Raw genomic sequence first — 12,444 nt, forward strand, 5'->3', positions numbered from 1 at the left:
CATCCAGGTTTTTCAAATCTTCTACCAGGAACTTTTGTAGTAAATATTATTTTGATCTCCATGACTGAGAGAACTGGAACTTTCTATGCCACCCAAATGCTGAGATGTGACTTTTAGGAAGCATGTCTTAAGGGAAAAATGGTGGTGAGTATGGAAGTCGCACCAACAGCTGATGGTAAAAGTGATGTGTTATACAATAAGTTTTGAATAATAAAGTAATTAAAACATCAATGGCATGCTTGATTCCTGAAATAAAACAACAGCTAGTAGCGGCGCTCGGAAGTACGAGCTTACGAGCAGCGCTTGAAGGCAGCATTAGACGTCAAACCCTATGTGTAGAGCGGGCTGCATTTTTCCCTTCATTCCTGCCTTGCACATGTGAAATTCCATTCACTCAACAAAAGAATATTTTGCATATACATTTTCATGCTTTTGTGATTAATTAATTGATTGATATTTGTGATCGAGGATGACTTCCATCGCTCATTGAGATTATATGTTTATTGTAATTAAATGTTTAATTGGCTCCTGATGGGGTTGGATCAATCTTGTGTTCAAATGAATATGCTATATTATGTAGAGCTGGAGCCTACATGAGAGCCACATGTGAAATCAGTTTCTGCATGAATGCGAGTGTGCTGGCCAGCGGCAAACCACAAGCAAGCTGGCACCAGGCGTGTGGCACGTACACAGTTGGCAGCAGTCCCTCGAGGAAGAGTTCCTGGAGAGATGCAAGTAATCTGATCTAGAAAGGTTGGACGAAACATACTTTAATAACAACCAATAACAGAGTATACAACTGGGATGGAAGTGTTGGGGTGACAGGGTGCTCAGTTATTGGTCTGTAACTGGAAAAAGAAAGTTGTTTGTTTTTAGTGACAACTGCTTATGTCACTGACTAATGAATGATATATCTGCAACATCTGCAACAATTAACGTTGCTTTGCAATGAATGCTTTTTGAATTTTACATAGTGTCATCTACAAGAAGCGTGTACATACTTCAAAATGAGATGAATATAGGCTAAATATCGCCTAAAATATAGTCCTATGGTTCTGGCCTGGCTATATATATATATATATATATATATATATATATATTTTATCTTATTCGTTATTATTTCAAATTATTTTTAAATAAAAAATATATATAATCAGCAAAAGTACGATTGTACTAAGCCATAGATTAGATGTTGGACATCGCTATAATAAAGACATTACAAGCTCAAATTCCAACCAAAGGGAGACAGTCTGCTGTGGTACTACATCTCCCAAGATGCACTGTTTTCCCTCAACTTCCTTCTACGCATGTAAACAGCGCAAAAGCCCTTTACAGAGTGAGGTCCACATGGATGCCTGTCATTAAAATCGCGTAAAAAGTATTTCCTTCGTATTGTAGAATATTTAGGTTTTGCTTCCTTCTGTTTCTGGTCTGTCGGAGATATTCACGTCTTCTTAACAAGCGTACTTGTTTTCTCTGTTAACCGTTTTAAGTCCTGAGAGCTGTAAGGCGCTCGGCTTGGTTACATCTGGTTGGCAGCTTTGACTTTAGGTTTTCAGCGGCTAAAGCACTTCGTGTACAACCAACCTTCAAATAGTTCATTTCATTAAAAATAAAACTGCAACAAGGAAGGTATGAGTAAGCGAGAAGGTAGGTCCTGCATTTGAGGTTGAACCAAAGTTGAACTAAGAATAACAACGTTTTTATGCAAGTTGACGCTTGCTGTTGTTGCCATCAGCATGTGATAGCAAGCCTTACTAGCTATGTAATTAACGATAATGATATTCAAGCTAAACTGTTGTAATAAAGGATTATTGTATTATTACTTCGGCTGTCTGTCTATCCAGTTTTAATCATGAAAGTAATGCAATTTCAAAACATACCTTAAATTGGCTAAATAGCAGAGACAGAAAGGCTTTATTATTATCAGTAGTACTAGTAGTAGGCTAGTAGTAGTGGTGGTAGCAGCAGCAGTAGGCTAATAGTATAGATACTATTAATAATCCAGTTGTTTTTAAGATACATTTCACTCCCTAATTTGTTCTCCGAAATGTATTTAGTGAAACTGGTCAGCAGCAGCTGGTGCTACAGAGGCATTTTGCATGAAACACCCACCTGCGCTAAGCTACTTTACTCAATGCAACATCACCTGACTTTTTCCTCAGGTGAAGGATGTCCACGAAAAAAGCCTGATGTCTTGCAGGACCGTGATATGAGTGCCAACCCATCCTCACCTGTCATTGCTGTCTTCAAAGGTACCATAACTGCAGCCCCTGTATTTTGATTGCACTTAGCTATTCATTTGTGTGGTTGCTGTCTTTTCTGTTGTTGAGACACCAGTTTGTAGTCTAACTTCAAACATTTTCAAGTTTTCCAGCAGGAGCTTGACACCAAACATGACAAGTACGAGCGTCTTGTTAAAATCAGTCGAGATGTCACCATTGAAAGCAAGAGGACAATTTTTCTTTTGCACCGAGTGACGAGGTATGTGCTATTTCAGAAAGACATGTATGATTGACTAACTTAGGATTTATGAGGGAATGCCACTCATTCTGAGAATTTACATGATATTCCAATAACTTCAGGCTACATTTGTCTTTCTACATTGTCTTTTTGGACTGAGCTGCACATTTTTATGGCTTTCCCAGCCAAACACTCCTCTTTTGTTTCTGGCAACAGTGTTTCATGAATACAAACTGAGTTCTCCAAGGGTATAAGCAGTAATAGCAAGGATACTTAAGGCACTATCTGTTAATCTGTTGTTTTTGTCTTAACTTGAGTAAAAATTTTATTTCATCATCAGTACCTTGAAAATTTTCACATATGGCTCAAACCAACTCAGCTTTCAGCTATATTGTTTTGGAAGTTGGATGATGGTGTCAAAGGGTAGTTATGTTATTAAATTCAAATCACTTGAATAATAAGTAATGTGGAGCTAAAGTTATTATTGTGTTAATGTGCTGTTTGCAAATTGAGATTTAAATAATACTCAAAAAGTTAGCAAAAAGACAACTAGTAAAGTAACAACTAACTTGATATATCTGACTAGATTTGGTTGTTTCGAATGAACATTTACACAAGAATAGCCCAAAATAGCTGATCAACTTTATACAGTTATTTATCCTTGATTCTGAAATTCCAGGACCATTAAGTCAACAAGTCATGTATAATTTCTCTGTTGTGCTGTGTTGATTACATTGAGATCCTTTGAGATAGACATGATTAAGAAACTTGCCCACATGACATTCCTAACATTGATTCTGTCCATTGTCTTTGGCTTGGCAGTGTACCAGATGTAGAGGAAGTTCTGAAGGAGTCGGATGTAAAACTGGATGGAGTGAGGCAGAAGATCGGCCTGATCGCTGAAGACCTGAGAGGAGAAGACATCTACCAATTTCACAGAGCTTTCACCCCAGGTGGGACTTCATACAAACCCCAAATCATCTTGGATTCATATGTCGCTGTTTCATCGTTTCACAATATCACAAGTGTGCTTTTAAGTGCATGTGACAAGTTCAAGGATGGGTTGTAATAGTAAAAATAATTATCCTAAGATAAAATTGATGTAAAAAAAACAAACAAAAAAAACCCTAACTAAAAAATCTGAATATCTGAGTAGCAAGATTAACAATGGAAATGTACAATCTGGGAATTATGCTTGGGGTCAGATCCTTGTTATCTTTGCTCATTTTCTTTTGCTTGTTCATTAAGCAATGAAACATTATGAATTTTAGAACAAATATGACATTTTATAACTGCCATATCACTGATGTGATTGATGCATTTTAAAGTAATGTTGCAGAAATATGAGGGATTCTACAATTGTCAGGCAGTGAATTGCAAATGACCAGCATTATAAGTACAGCATATTAACCTTTAAGGCATGCAATGTGATGAAAGAGCCATTGATTAATTTTTTGTTTTCTCTCCAGTTGTGTACACAGCAAATATTTATTCTAGAAAAATATTTACAGCACATTGTGAATAATATTTCAGCTCTCAGTCAGAACCTAAAATGGGTCATGGGCCTGTATATTATCCTCTTTTTCCAGATTTATTTACTAAGATTTATTATTAATTTATTTGGTTCCCAGGATACAAAGTTGAAAAATCCCTGTCATAGTGCTTTGGAGCAAAAATGTATTACCTTAATATAATTGTGTTGATTTGCTAATTCAGATTGATCAATCTGATATCCCATCAAATGTTCCACTGAGTGTGTATTTGTGTGCATTTACCTGCACATTCATATTCTGATATTATTTGAGATATTAAGTTATACTGTGTGATTTGGCTCATGTCATTTACAATATTCCTGATTAGTTCATATCCCTTTTAAATTATGAGTAACCTGAATATTATAGCATGGATATGCTGATATTAGCCAGGATACCAAGCTAACATATCCAATTTACTGTTTATTTGGTATGTGGTAGATCCATTTGTTTAGTGATATTTTAAATATCCTGTTTATTATTGTAAACAAGGATATTTGTGATCAGGGTATGTAGATACATCTAAACAACTCAACCTGAATCTGATCTTATTATTTGAGAGTGAGTGTCTGTAATAATTTGTACATATAAACAAAAGTATTCTTGTTATTCTGGAGCAAGAATCCCTCAATGCACAATGAACAGAATCCATTTTCTGCTCACTGTGGTTTCCGCGTTGCTTTCAGGTAATTATTTGGATACCTGGCAGTGAATCTCAGGATTTTAATTAATGCTGTCAGCAGAAACTATACCATATATTTATTGAAACTGATTGTTATTAATGTTGACAGTCATTGTTTATTGAAAACCACTTAGGTTGCCCTCATTCCTTGATGTCACAGAGCATCACATAAGCTTTGATTAAAGGGTTATTTTGTGATATTGTAACAATAAATCCTTGCAATTGGTTGGTCTGTAGACAATGCAAAATAGAGGTGTGACTAAGGACATGAGTCAAAAAGTTAATTACACTGGTGTTTGCTTTAAAATATTATCTTTACTGCGCTGAGACCCTCCTCAAGGTCTTTACTTTCTGTTCTATCAAATAGAAAATCCATTTTGTGCTTTAGATTTACTGTCAAGTCACTGATTGGCCTGACTGGTGTGTGAGAGTGACCTTGATCCAGGCCTGGATATGACAGACACACCCTCTGATAAAGTTGTTTTCCCGCAAGAATCAAGAATATCAGTTTTTGTAAGAGTAGCCAAAATGTCTGCAAAGTTTGGAGGAAAACATTAGTGGGAGTTAGGGTTAGCTGTTATCTAGCAGCTGGGGAAGTCATTTTTAGATTGTGGTCACTCAGGAATCACTGCTGCATCCCCCGCGACGTGACCAGTGGCAGTTCCCACCAATTAGATGTTTTATTTTTTTTCATTTTTATCGTCTTTATTAGATTGAGACAGAGCTCGCTGTGCAGGCTCTCTCGCCCTGCAGCTGATAATCTTGGCTGGACTAGAAGTCTCCAGGCATGTTTAATGGCTTTGCTTTTTTTTAACAAGGACCATTAAAGATATTGTGGGCTAAATTTGAACCTAATTGCCGGCGATAACAGGGCAGTGCGGCACTTTGATAAGCTGTTTAGCTTGAGCCAGCTAGCAGCTATCTGTCGCCTCTATGAGACAGAGGTCTGCAGAGCTGTGCAGATACCACTGGTGGGGCTTTTCCCAGAGTTCAACTTCAACTGAATGCACTGCTCTGCGTTGCAGGTCACACATGCATTTGGTCAAACGTAAAAGCATGCATCTCCAAAATGTCAACTTGAAATGCAGCCTCGTTTTTTGGCCTTTTGAGTTTATCCAACCGTTTTCAATTTGAATCTTCTCAACCCATAGAGGAGCATGTAATCCTTCAATTGAAAACATGAAAATTGGCACAACTGGAGTTACGAGGTTTCCACATGACCGCAGTGATATGTTGACCCTGACCAAGACTGCTCATTGACATGTGCTATTTATTATTCTCCACACAAGGCTCTGGAATATGACTGTGTGTGGAATCATCACCATCTAAACCTCCAGCATGTATACTAGCTCTCAAAACACAAGTTGTATTGTAGCAGTCAGACCAGGTCAGGCCTCGGCCATGGCCTTGGTGTTGTTTACCTGCCCAGCCCTCCACTTTTCCAAGGGCCGTGCCAGTAGATCCTCTCTAATTTCCTCTCTCTGCGCAGTTGGTTTTTCCCTGAGTCATTGTTTGGACATTGTCTCATTTTTCTGTTTTTCTGTGGCTGTTTGACCAAAGGTAACGCTGCTACTTCAGAGTAAATAACATGAATAGCTCCTGGCAGTAAACTCAGGAACTGAACTCCGCCTGCCTGCCTCAAAGCCTGTGTAACCTTTTCATGTCATATCCTGTCCGCCTGAGACGGGGTTGTGTTCTCCAGGCCAGTGTCATAGCTATCTAGCCATCGGCAATGTTTAGATCTGTGTGTTGTTTTATGTTCATAAACTTTATGAAAAAACAGCCAAATCAGGGCTGAGGGCTAAGCTAAGGTCTTTCATAATGAGTAAACTAAAGGTTTATTTAAACTAATAGGAAAGTTGTATCTTATAATTAACCTCTAAAGACATATTTGAATGTTTCTGTGTGTATGTGTGTGTGTGGGGGGGTCTACTTTTCTTTCATAATTTGATTTGATAATTTGATTGATAATTTGGTTGATAATCACTTCCTATGCACCAGACAAGAGAGGTTTAGGGTTTAAGAGAAGGCCAACAAGCCACCAATTGAAGGGGTAAATGTAATTGTAACTCCATATCCTATTTCCTGTTTCCCATTTGTGATTTAGACAGTCTGACAACACTGGTTTATACAGAAAGTGGGTCTAGGAAAGGACACGGAGGGACATTGTGAAATCTGAGATATTTAAATTCTAAAATTCAAAACCGCAGTCAACTGACCACAGCTTGGCTCTCCTATTGTTAAGCTGGGGCTTACAGCAAACTGTTTGGGGTGTGATGGATTTGGCCCATTTCAGTGGTGCGATTGGATCGAAGAGAAAATGACAAGTGCAGTGAAAGTCGGTCGTGGAGCGGGTGTAGTGGGGATGAGCCACATCCTCCTTCCGGCTCCGTGTTGTGCACTGTGGTTAGCGACAGCGAGATAGCAGGCGCTTTGATGTTCAATTGCCGCTCCGAAAGTAAACTACAGACACAAAGTCTTCCGTCCTGTGATTATTGGGTTGTTGTTTACACGGGGGCAGAAAACAAATGAGGGGTCATCTCAGCCGGCCACTGTGGTTCAATCAAAAGACTAGAGTAGGATTTGCATCATTATCTACATCCGTGATATACCATGCACACTTTATGTAATGCACATGCACACTTTGCATATTATGCTTAGTTGTTATACATACTAGACATTATCTTTTTAGAATACTTTGCGTTTTTAGTAAATCAAGTAAGTCATACATTATACACAGAAAAATGCAACATACAAACAGACAAACAATAGAGAGAATAAGGAAATCCACCCCACCCCGATTCTTGGAACAATCACATTTTAGTGTGTACATTCCAGTGTCAATCATTTTCTTATCTGTGTTGATTCATGCATTTTCATATCATTGAATGTATTAGGGGTCCAGGAGTATGTGGAGGCTGTGTCTTTCCAGCACTATATCCGTCATCGCACCCTTATCAGCCTGGAGGAGATCAATGCCAGACTGGTGTTCATGAAAACAGAAAAGGTGGATCCTAAGGTAATTTGAAACGGGGCTTTCTTGTTAAACTGTATACAGTGTTTCTGCTGGGATTTCATATTGCACAACCATCTGTTTTAGTTCAAGCCATGGTTCTAGAGCAGGCTGTGGTGCTAAAAATGTTTTCTTTGGATGCTTAGATATATTACAAATATTGATACTGAACAATGGAACTGCGCATTTTTGTGTCGTAAAGGGACATTAAACTAAATTATATTATATATATTTCCTTATCTAGCAGTGGTGGAGGTGCACCACTGCTCAGTGAATACAGGGGAAACAGTGTGTTATTATGTATTTATTATATTATAATAAGAATTATGTATGTATGTATTTGTGGCCCAGCCTTGCCTATGACATAAATGGGTGCACAACATAAAACATTGTTGACACCATAAATCTTTTGTGTAACACCTCCTTAGATAAGAATTTCTATCAAAGCCTGGTGCAAAAATGTTGAAAACGTCTCAAAGCACCTTCAAAAGCTCATTTTGAGGCTTACGCGACAAAATCCTTGATATGCATGACTGGTAATTGTATCCTCTTTTTGTTCTCTCATGCATGAAGTCCCAGGGTTCAGCTGAAGGCCTGCCAGCGGGAGCTCAGGTCCTGACCTTCCAGGTGACGCCCTCGGACTACCTGCTGGGCGTGGCCGATCTGACCGGCGAGCTGATGCGGATGTGCATCAGCAGCGTGGGCAACGGCGACATCGACACGCCCTTCCAGCTCAGCCAGTTCCTGCGGCAGATCCACGACGGCTTCTCCTACATCGGCAACACGGGGCCCTACGAGGTTTCCAAGAAGCTGCACACGCTGCGCCAGAGCCTGGGCAAGGTGGAGGACGCCTGCTACACCCTGCGCGTCCGCGGCTCCGAGATCCCTAAGCACATGCTGGCCGACGTGTTCTCCAGCAGGGCTCTCATCGACCACGACGAAGGCGTGGCCTAGAGCCCCGGCACCTTCAGCACACTGCAACAAATGTCCATCCTAACAAGTCATTTAGTCTCATATTCAGCCTTCAAATCTTATTTTTCTTAAAACAAGAAGAATTCTGCGAATGGGGTGAGATAACTCTGAATTTTCTAGAAAGGAGTGTCAGTATCTTAAAACAAGTCAGAAAAAGGCAGATCACTTTACTACTAGCAAGAAAATGACACCTGATTCTACAAAATTCTTGAAACTAGTTGATTTGCATTGGAAACAAGTGAAATTATCTAACTCTATTTTTCATTTGTTTTAAGAAAATTGAGATTTTAGGGCTCAATAGACTAAAATGACTGGAGATTTTTTGCAGTGCATGCATAACCTCGGTTATGTTCTGTACGGTGCAGTTGTCACTCTCAGTTTCGCAGTGGTTTGATGTTTGTATGTATTTTTTTATCAGATTCGACTGTTGTTTGATATGTTTTACGAGACGCTTGTTAATTTTGTTGGACACAGTTTCCGCCGTGGCAAAAGTTATTGCAGGACGTCCCGATGTCAGCCAAGGAGAGAGATGTTCTTCAACAAAGCCTTCAATGCTACAGTATTTCAACAGACAAGGTTTTTTTTCTTTTGTTTTTGATAGAGATCTGATGACTCAGTTGTTTTGCATTGAAATTGGAAACCATGAATAAAAGTTTTGTGCTTCTAATATGACACGCTCTTCAAGTCTTTAAGCTGCTTTGATGGTATGAGTGTGTGTGTGTGTGTGTGTGTGTGTGTGTTAGTTTATTTTTCTCTCTCTGCCCTCCCCCGCCTTCCCCTTCTCTATCACACACAGATAATCTAAGGTAGAACCATTGGTTGTCTGCGCTGCACTGTGGAGGAAACGTGACCTTTGTACACTGTACGTGCCTATTCTCTGGCAGGCTCCCTGGCACACACACACACACACACACACACACACACCCCTTGCCTCCTCCCTCTACCCACCTTAAGCAATCTTTGCTAGGCTGGAATGGAAGCAAATTCAAAATAAGGTTTGGCAAACCGCTTGCCTCATTCACCATGGCATGCCCCACCATATTCCTGGCAGGGAACTTGTATGCTTTCGCTGTTTCCTGACCACCTGATTGTGTCAGTTAACAGTATCCAGATGGATTTTTAAGGCATAGAGAAAACAATTCTGCCTTGTTCGTGGATGGGCATGGAGTAAGGGCTGTATAATTTGTTGATAGTAGAAACTTGTATTCCTGTTTGGGAGAGTAAGAATTCATTGTCAGATTTAGAGACTAAGAGAAAGCATGATTTGTGAGGCTGATTATTCAAACCACAACAAGACTCCCTCTATGAAGGGTTTCCAGTGTTTCCCTCCATAGACAGCAGCTGTTGTTCTCTGTTGGCCCGGATCGCTTCACACTGAGAACTTCTTATGGAGCTTTAGGGTGAGGTTTATGAAATGTAATGCATCCAAGACACATTCTGCTTTATGCATAAGTGGAGGGCATTTAGTGTTCTGTTGGTATATCTGTTAGTTTACCTAGGATGATGCTTGTGCTGTTCCCTCCATAGACTAAAAGAAAGTTAGGCTTTCAATGTTAGCTAAGTGTGCCCCGCTGTGGCCAATAGTAGTATTTCATGTATGTGGACAACTTGCATGCTTTCTTCTCCTATGATTTGGAGGGGATGTACTACCATGAAATATGGAATAGACTACCAGCATTATTATATTGTATTAAGCTGAAGCAAAACAATCTCAATGTAATTAAATTTAATACTACAAATAATGACTATGCATCGCTATGAAAAAGTATTCACTCCCTGTTTGATTTTCTGCCTTTTTGCACATTTTTCATTGAATTTGGTCAGATCTTTTCTTGGGTTGTTGTAGTTTATAGAGGGAAACATTACACCACAGTTTGGTGCCTTTCTCTTGTTTGGTGTGAAAGGTAATCACTCCCCCTAGTTAATTCAGCCAAATTAAAAAGATAATTAAGGCACTGTGTCTGAATATTTTGGCTAACAGTCAAGCCTGGTTTTGACCAGCCATGCCCAATATAAATCTGACAAACTGTCTTCTTATGCCAGGTTCCTTTAATACATCTAAGTGGGATTTTAGGATGTAGGGTTTACACAGTGGTGGATTCTGGGTGGTGTCTCCTATGGTTTGCATTTGACTCCATCTCCTGCAGTTTCAAATTAGAACAGATTAAACTCCTTCCATCACCATATATGAAGGTACAGATGCTGCACCTTTCAGCAGGTTTTGTTGTTGTTGTTTCAGTTTTGTTGACTTCCGTAGTATGAGATGGTAGAAGTTATGGAAGGGTCAAAGTGCACCTTATGTGTTTCAGGATGCTGTGGTTTGACTTTAAATGAGATGCTGAGTGGGTACTTTTTTTTGGTACAATAATGTTCAGACAGAGTGTTAATTCTTGCTATTCACCAGATTTTTCAACCAAATATATGACCAAAGGGGTCTCATTTGGGCATGTCTAGTTCTTCTTCATATAGTCATAGTTTTAACATAAAACAAACTTTTATAAGTCAAGGGATTGTTAAGTATCAGACCTCTTCTGTCAAAAGAAAACAGTTATAAAGCTAAAAAATAAAATCTGTGGGTTAATGCCCCCACACCCCAGACTTTTTCTGAGTTCCACCCTGCCACCCTGAAATCTGCATGTTGCTGTTTCATACTCTAATCATTTTGATGAGTCCATAGCCTTCTGTTTTGTACAACCATCCTGACATCTTGACAACAAAGATTAGGGAACAAGGACTAGGAGTTTGAGGAAACTTTCTCTATACAAATATGTATACATGTCATGATATTTGTATAGAGGTTTGATGCTTCTTTGGGTGCAGTGGAAGAGGCCAAAATCTGACAGGATTTCTGGGAAAGATTGGCTTATGGCTTTCTGTGAATGAGCAGGGAGAAACGCACATTTCTGGCCGTTATCATTTGACACTTCACAGTGAAACAGGCGCCAACCTTGTCCTGAAGCTGACATTGAGATAGACTAGTAAAAGGCTTTTTCTGGAACCGACCGGTGTTAATTATTAAGCATGAGGAAGCGTTCTGCGGTCATGAGTTGTGGTCTAGTGATCAGGCAGTTGGTTGATTTGTTTGCCAAAGGACATTAAGTGCCTCTAATCTTTAATGCCGGGCAGGTGATCTCACAAGACATGCGATGCAGCACAGCCCATCCCTTCTCTCCTCTCCTCCACAGCTCTTTATTCTCCAGAGCCGCAGTAGTAGAGGCAACAATAAGGGCTGGACTCGGCCGTGTCGGCTGAACGGAGCTTTTCATCATCAGTCTTGTCCATCAGTCTTCAGCCCGGCCAAGCTGAGTGAAAGGAGGGAGGGATGGGTGGGAAGCAGGATGAAAAGACTCTGCTCTGTGTGGGGTCTCTAGGGGGTTTTCCCATGCATTCCCATACTGCAAAAAGAAAGAAAAACACATACCTCAGAGTATGTTGAGGGACATGTTTCAAAATATGCAAATAAACTGTCAGAAAATGTTTTTTTTATTTACATGTAGATAATCATTCTAATTACATTTTGAACGGCCAAAATATATTTTGGATATACTTGCAGAAAAATAAGGATTTCCACTGTCTAAGATGTATTTTGATTGATTTGATTTTATATGGGAAATAAGAAAATCCATCTTAAAAAATTAAATATTCATGTATGTTTGATTTCAGAGGATAGCACAAGAAACTGTTGCTTAGCATGCAATAACATAACATACAACACAGTGAATATCATCATCATGTCATGTACAAATACAGTTTTTGGCCAGTTGAGTGTGATGTTAATTTAT

General features: G+C 39.4%; 1 protein-coding gene across 1 annotated transcript; it reads left to right on the top strand.

Annotated features, from left to right (window-relative positions):
- The first annotated feature begins 1,328 nt into the window (after nucleotides 1-1,328).
- Nucleotides 1,329-9,329, top strand: tsnax (translin-associated factor X). Its single transcript, XM_071534951.1, has 6 exons — nucleotides 1,329-1,650; nucleotides 2,166-2,255; nucleotides 2,370-2,484; nucleotides 3,286-3,416; nucleotides 7,575-7,696; nucleotides 8,264-9,329. The coding sequence occupies exons 1-6, from the start codon at nucleotides 1,635-1,637 to the stop codon at nucleotides 8,642-8,644; spliced, it is 855 nt and encodes a 284-aa protein (XP_071391052.1). The 5' UTR covers nucleotides 1,329-1,634; the 3' UTR covers nucleotides 8,645-9,329.
- The last annotated feature ends 3,115 nt before the right edge of the window (nucleotides 9,330-12,444 follow it).

The sequence above is a fragment of the Centroberyx affinis genome, unplaced genomic scaffold (genome assembly GCF_046629955.1).
Source record: "Centroberyx affinis isolate AG114_WGS23_722 - 3 ecotype Tasmania unplaced genomic scaffold, CSIRO-AGI_Caff_v1 ptg000171l_1, whole genome shotgun sequence".
Taxonomy (NCBI): Eukaryota; Metazoa; Chordata; class Actinopteri; order Beryciformes; family Berycidae; genus Centroberyx; species Centroberyx affinis.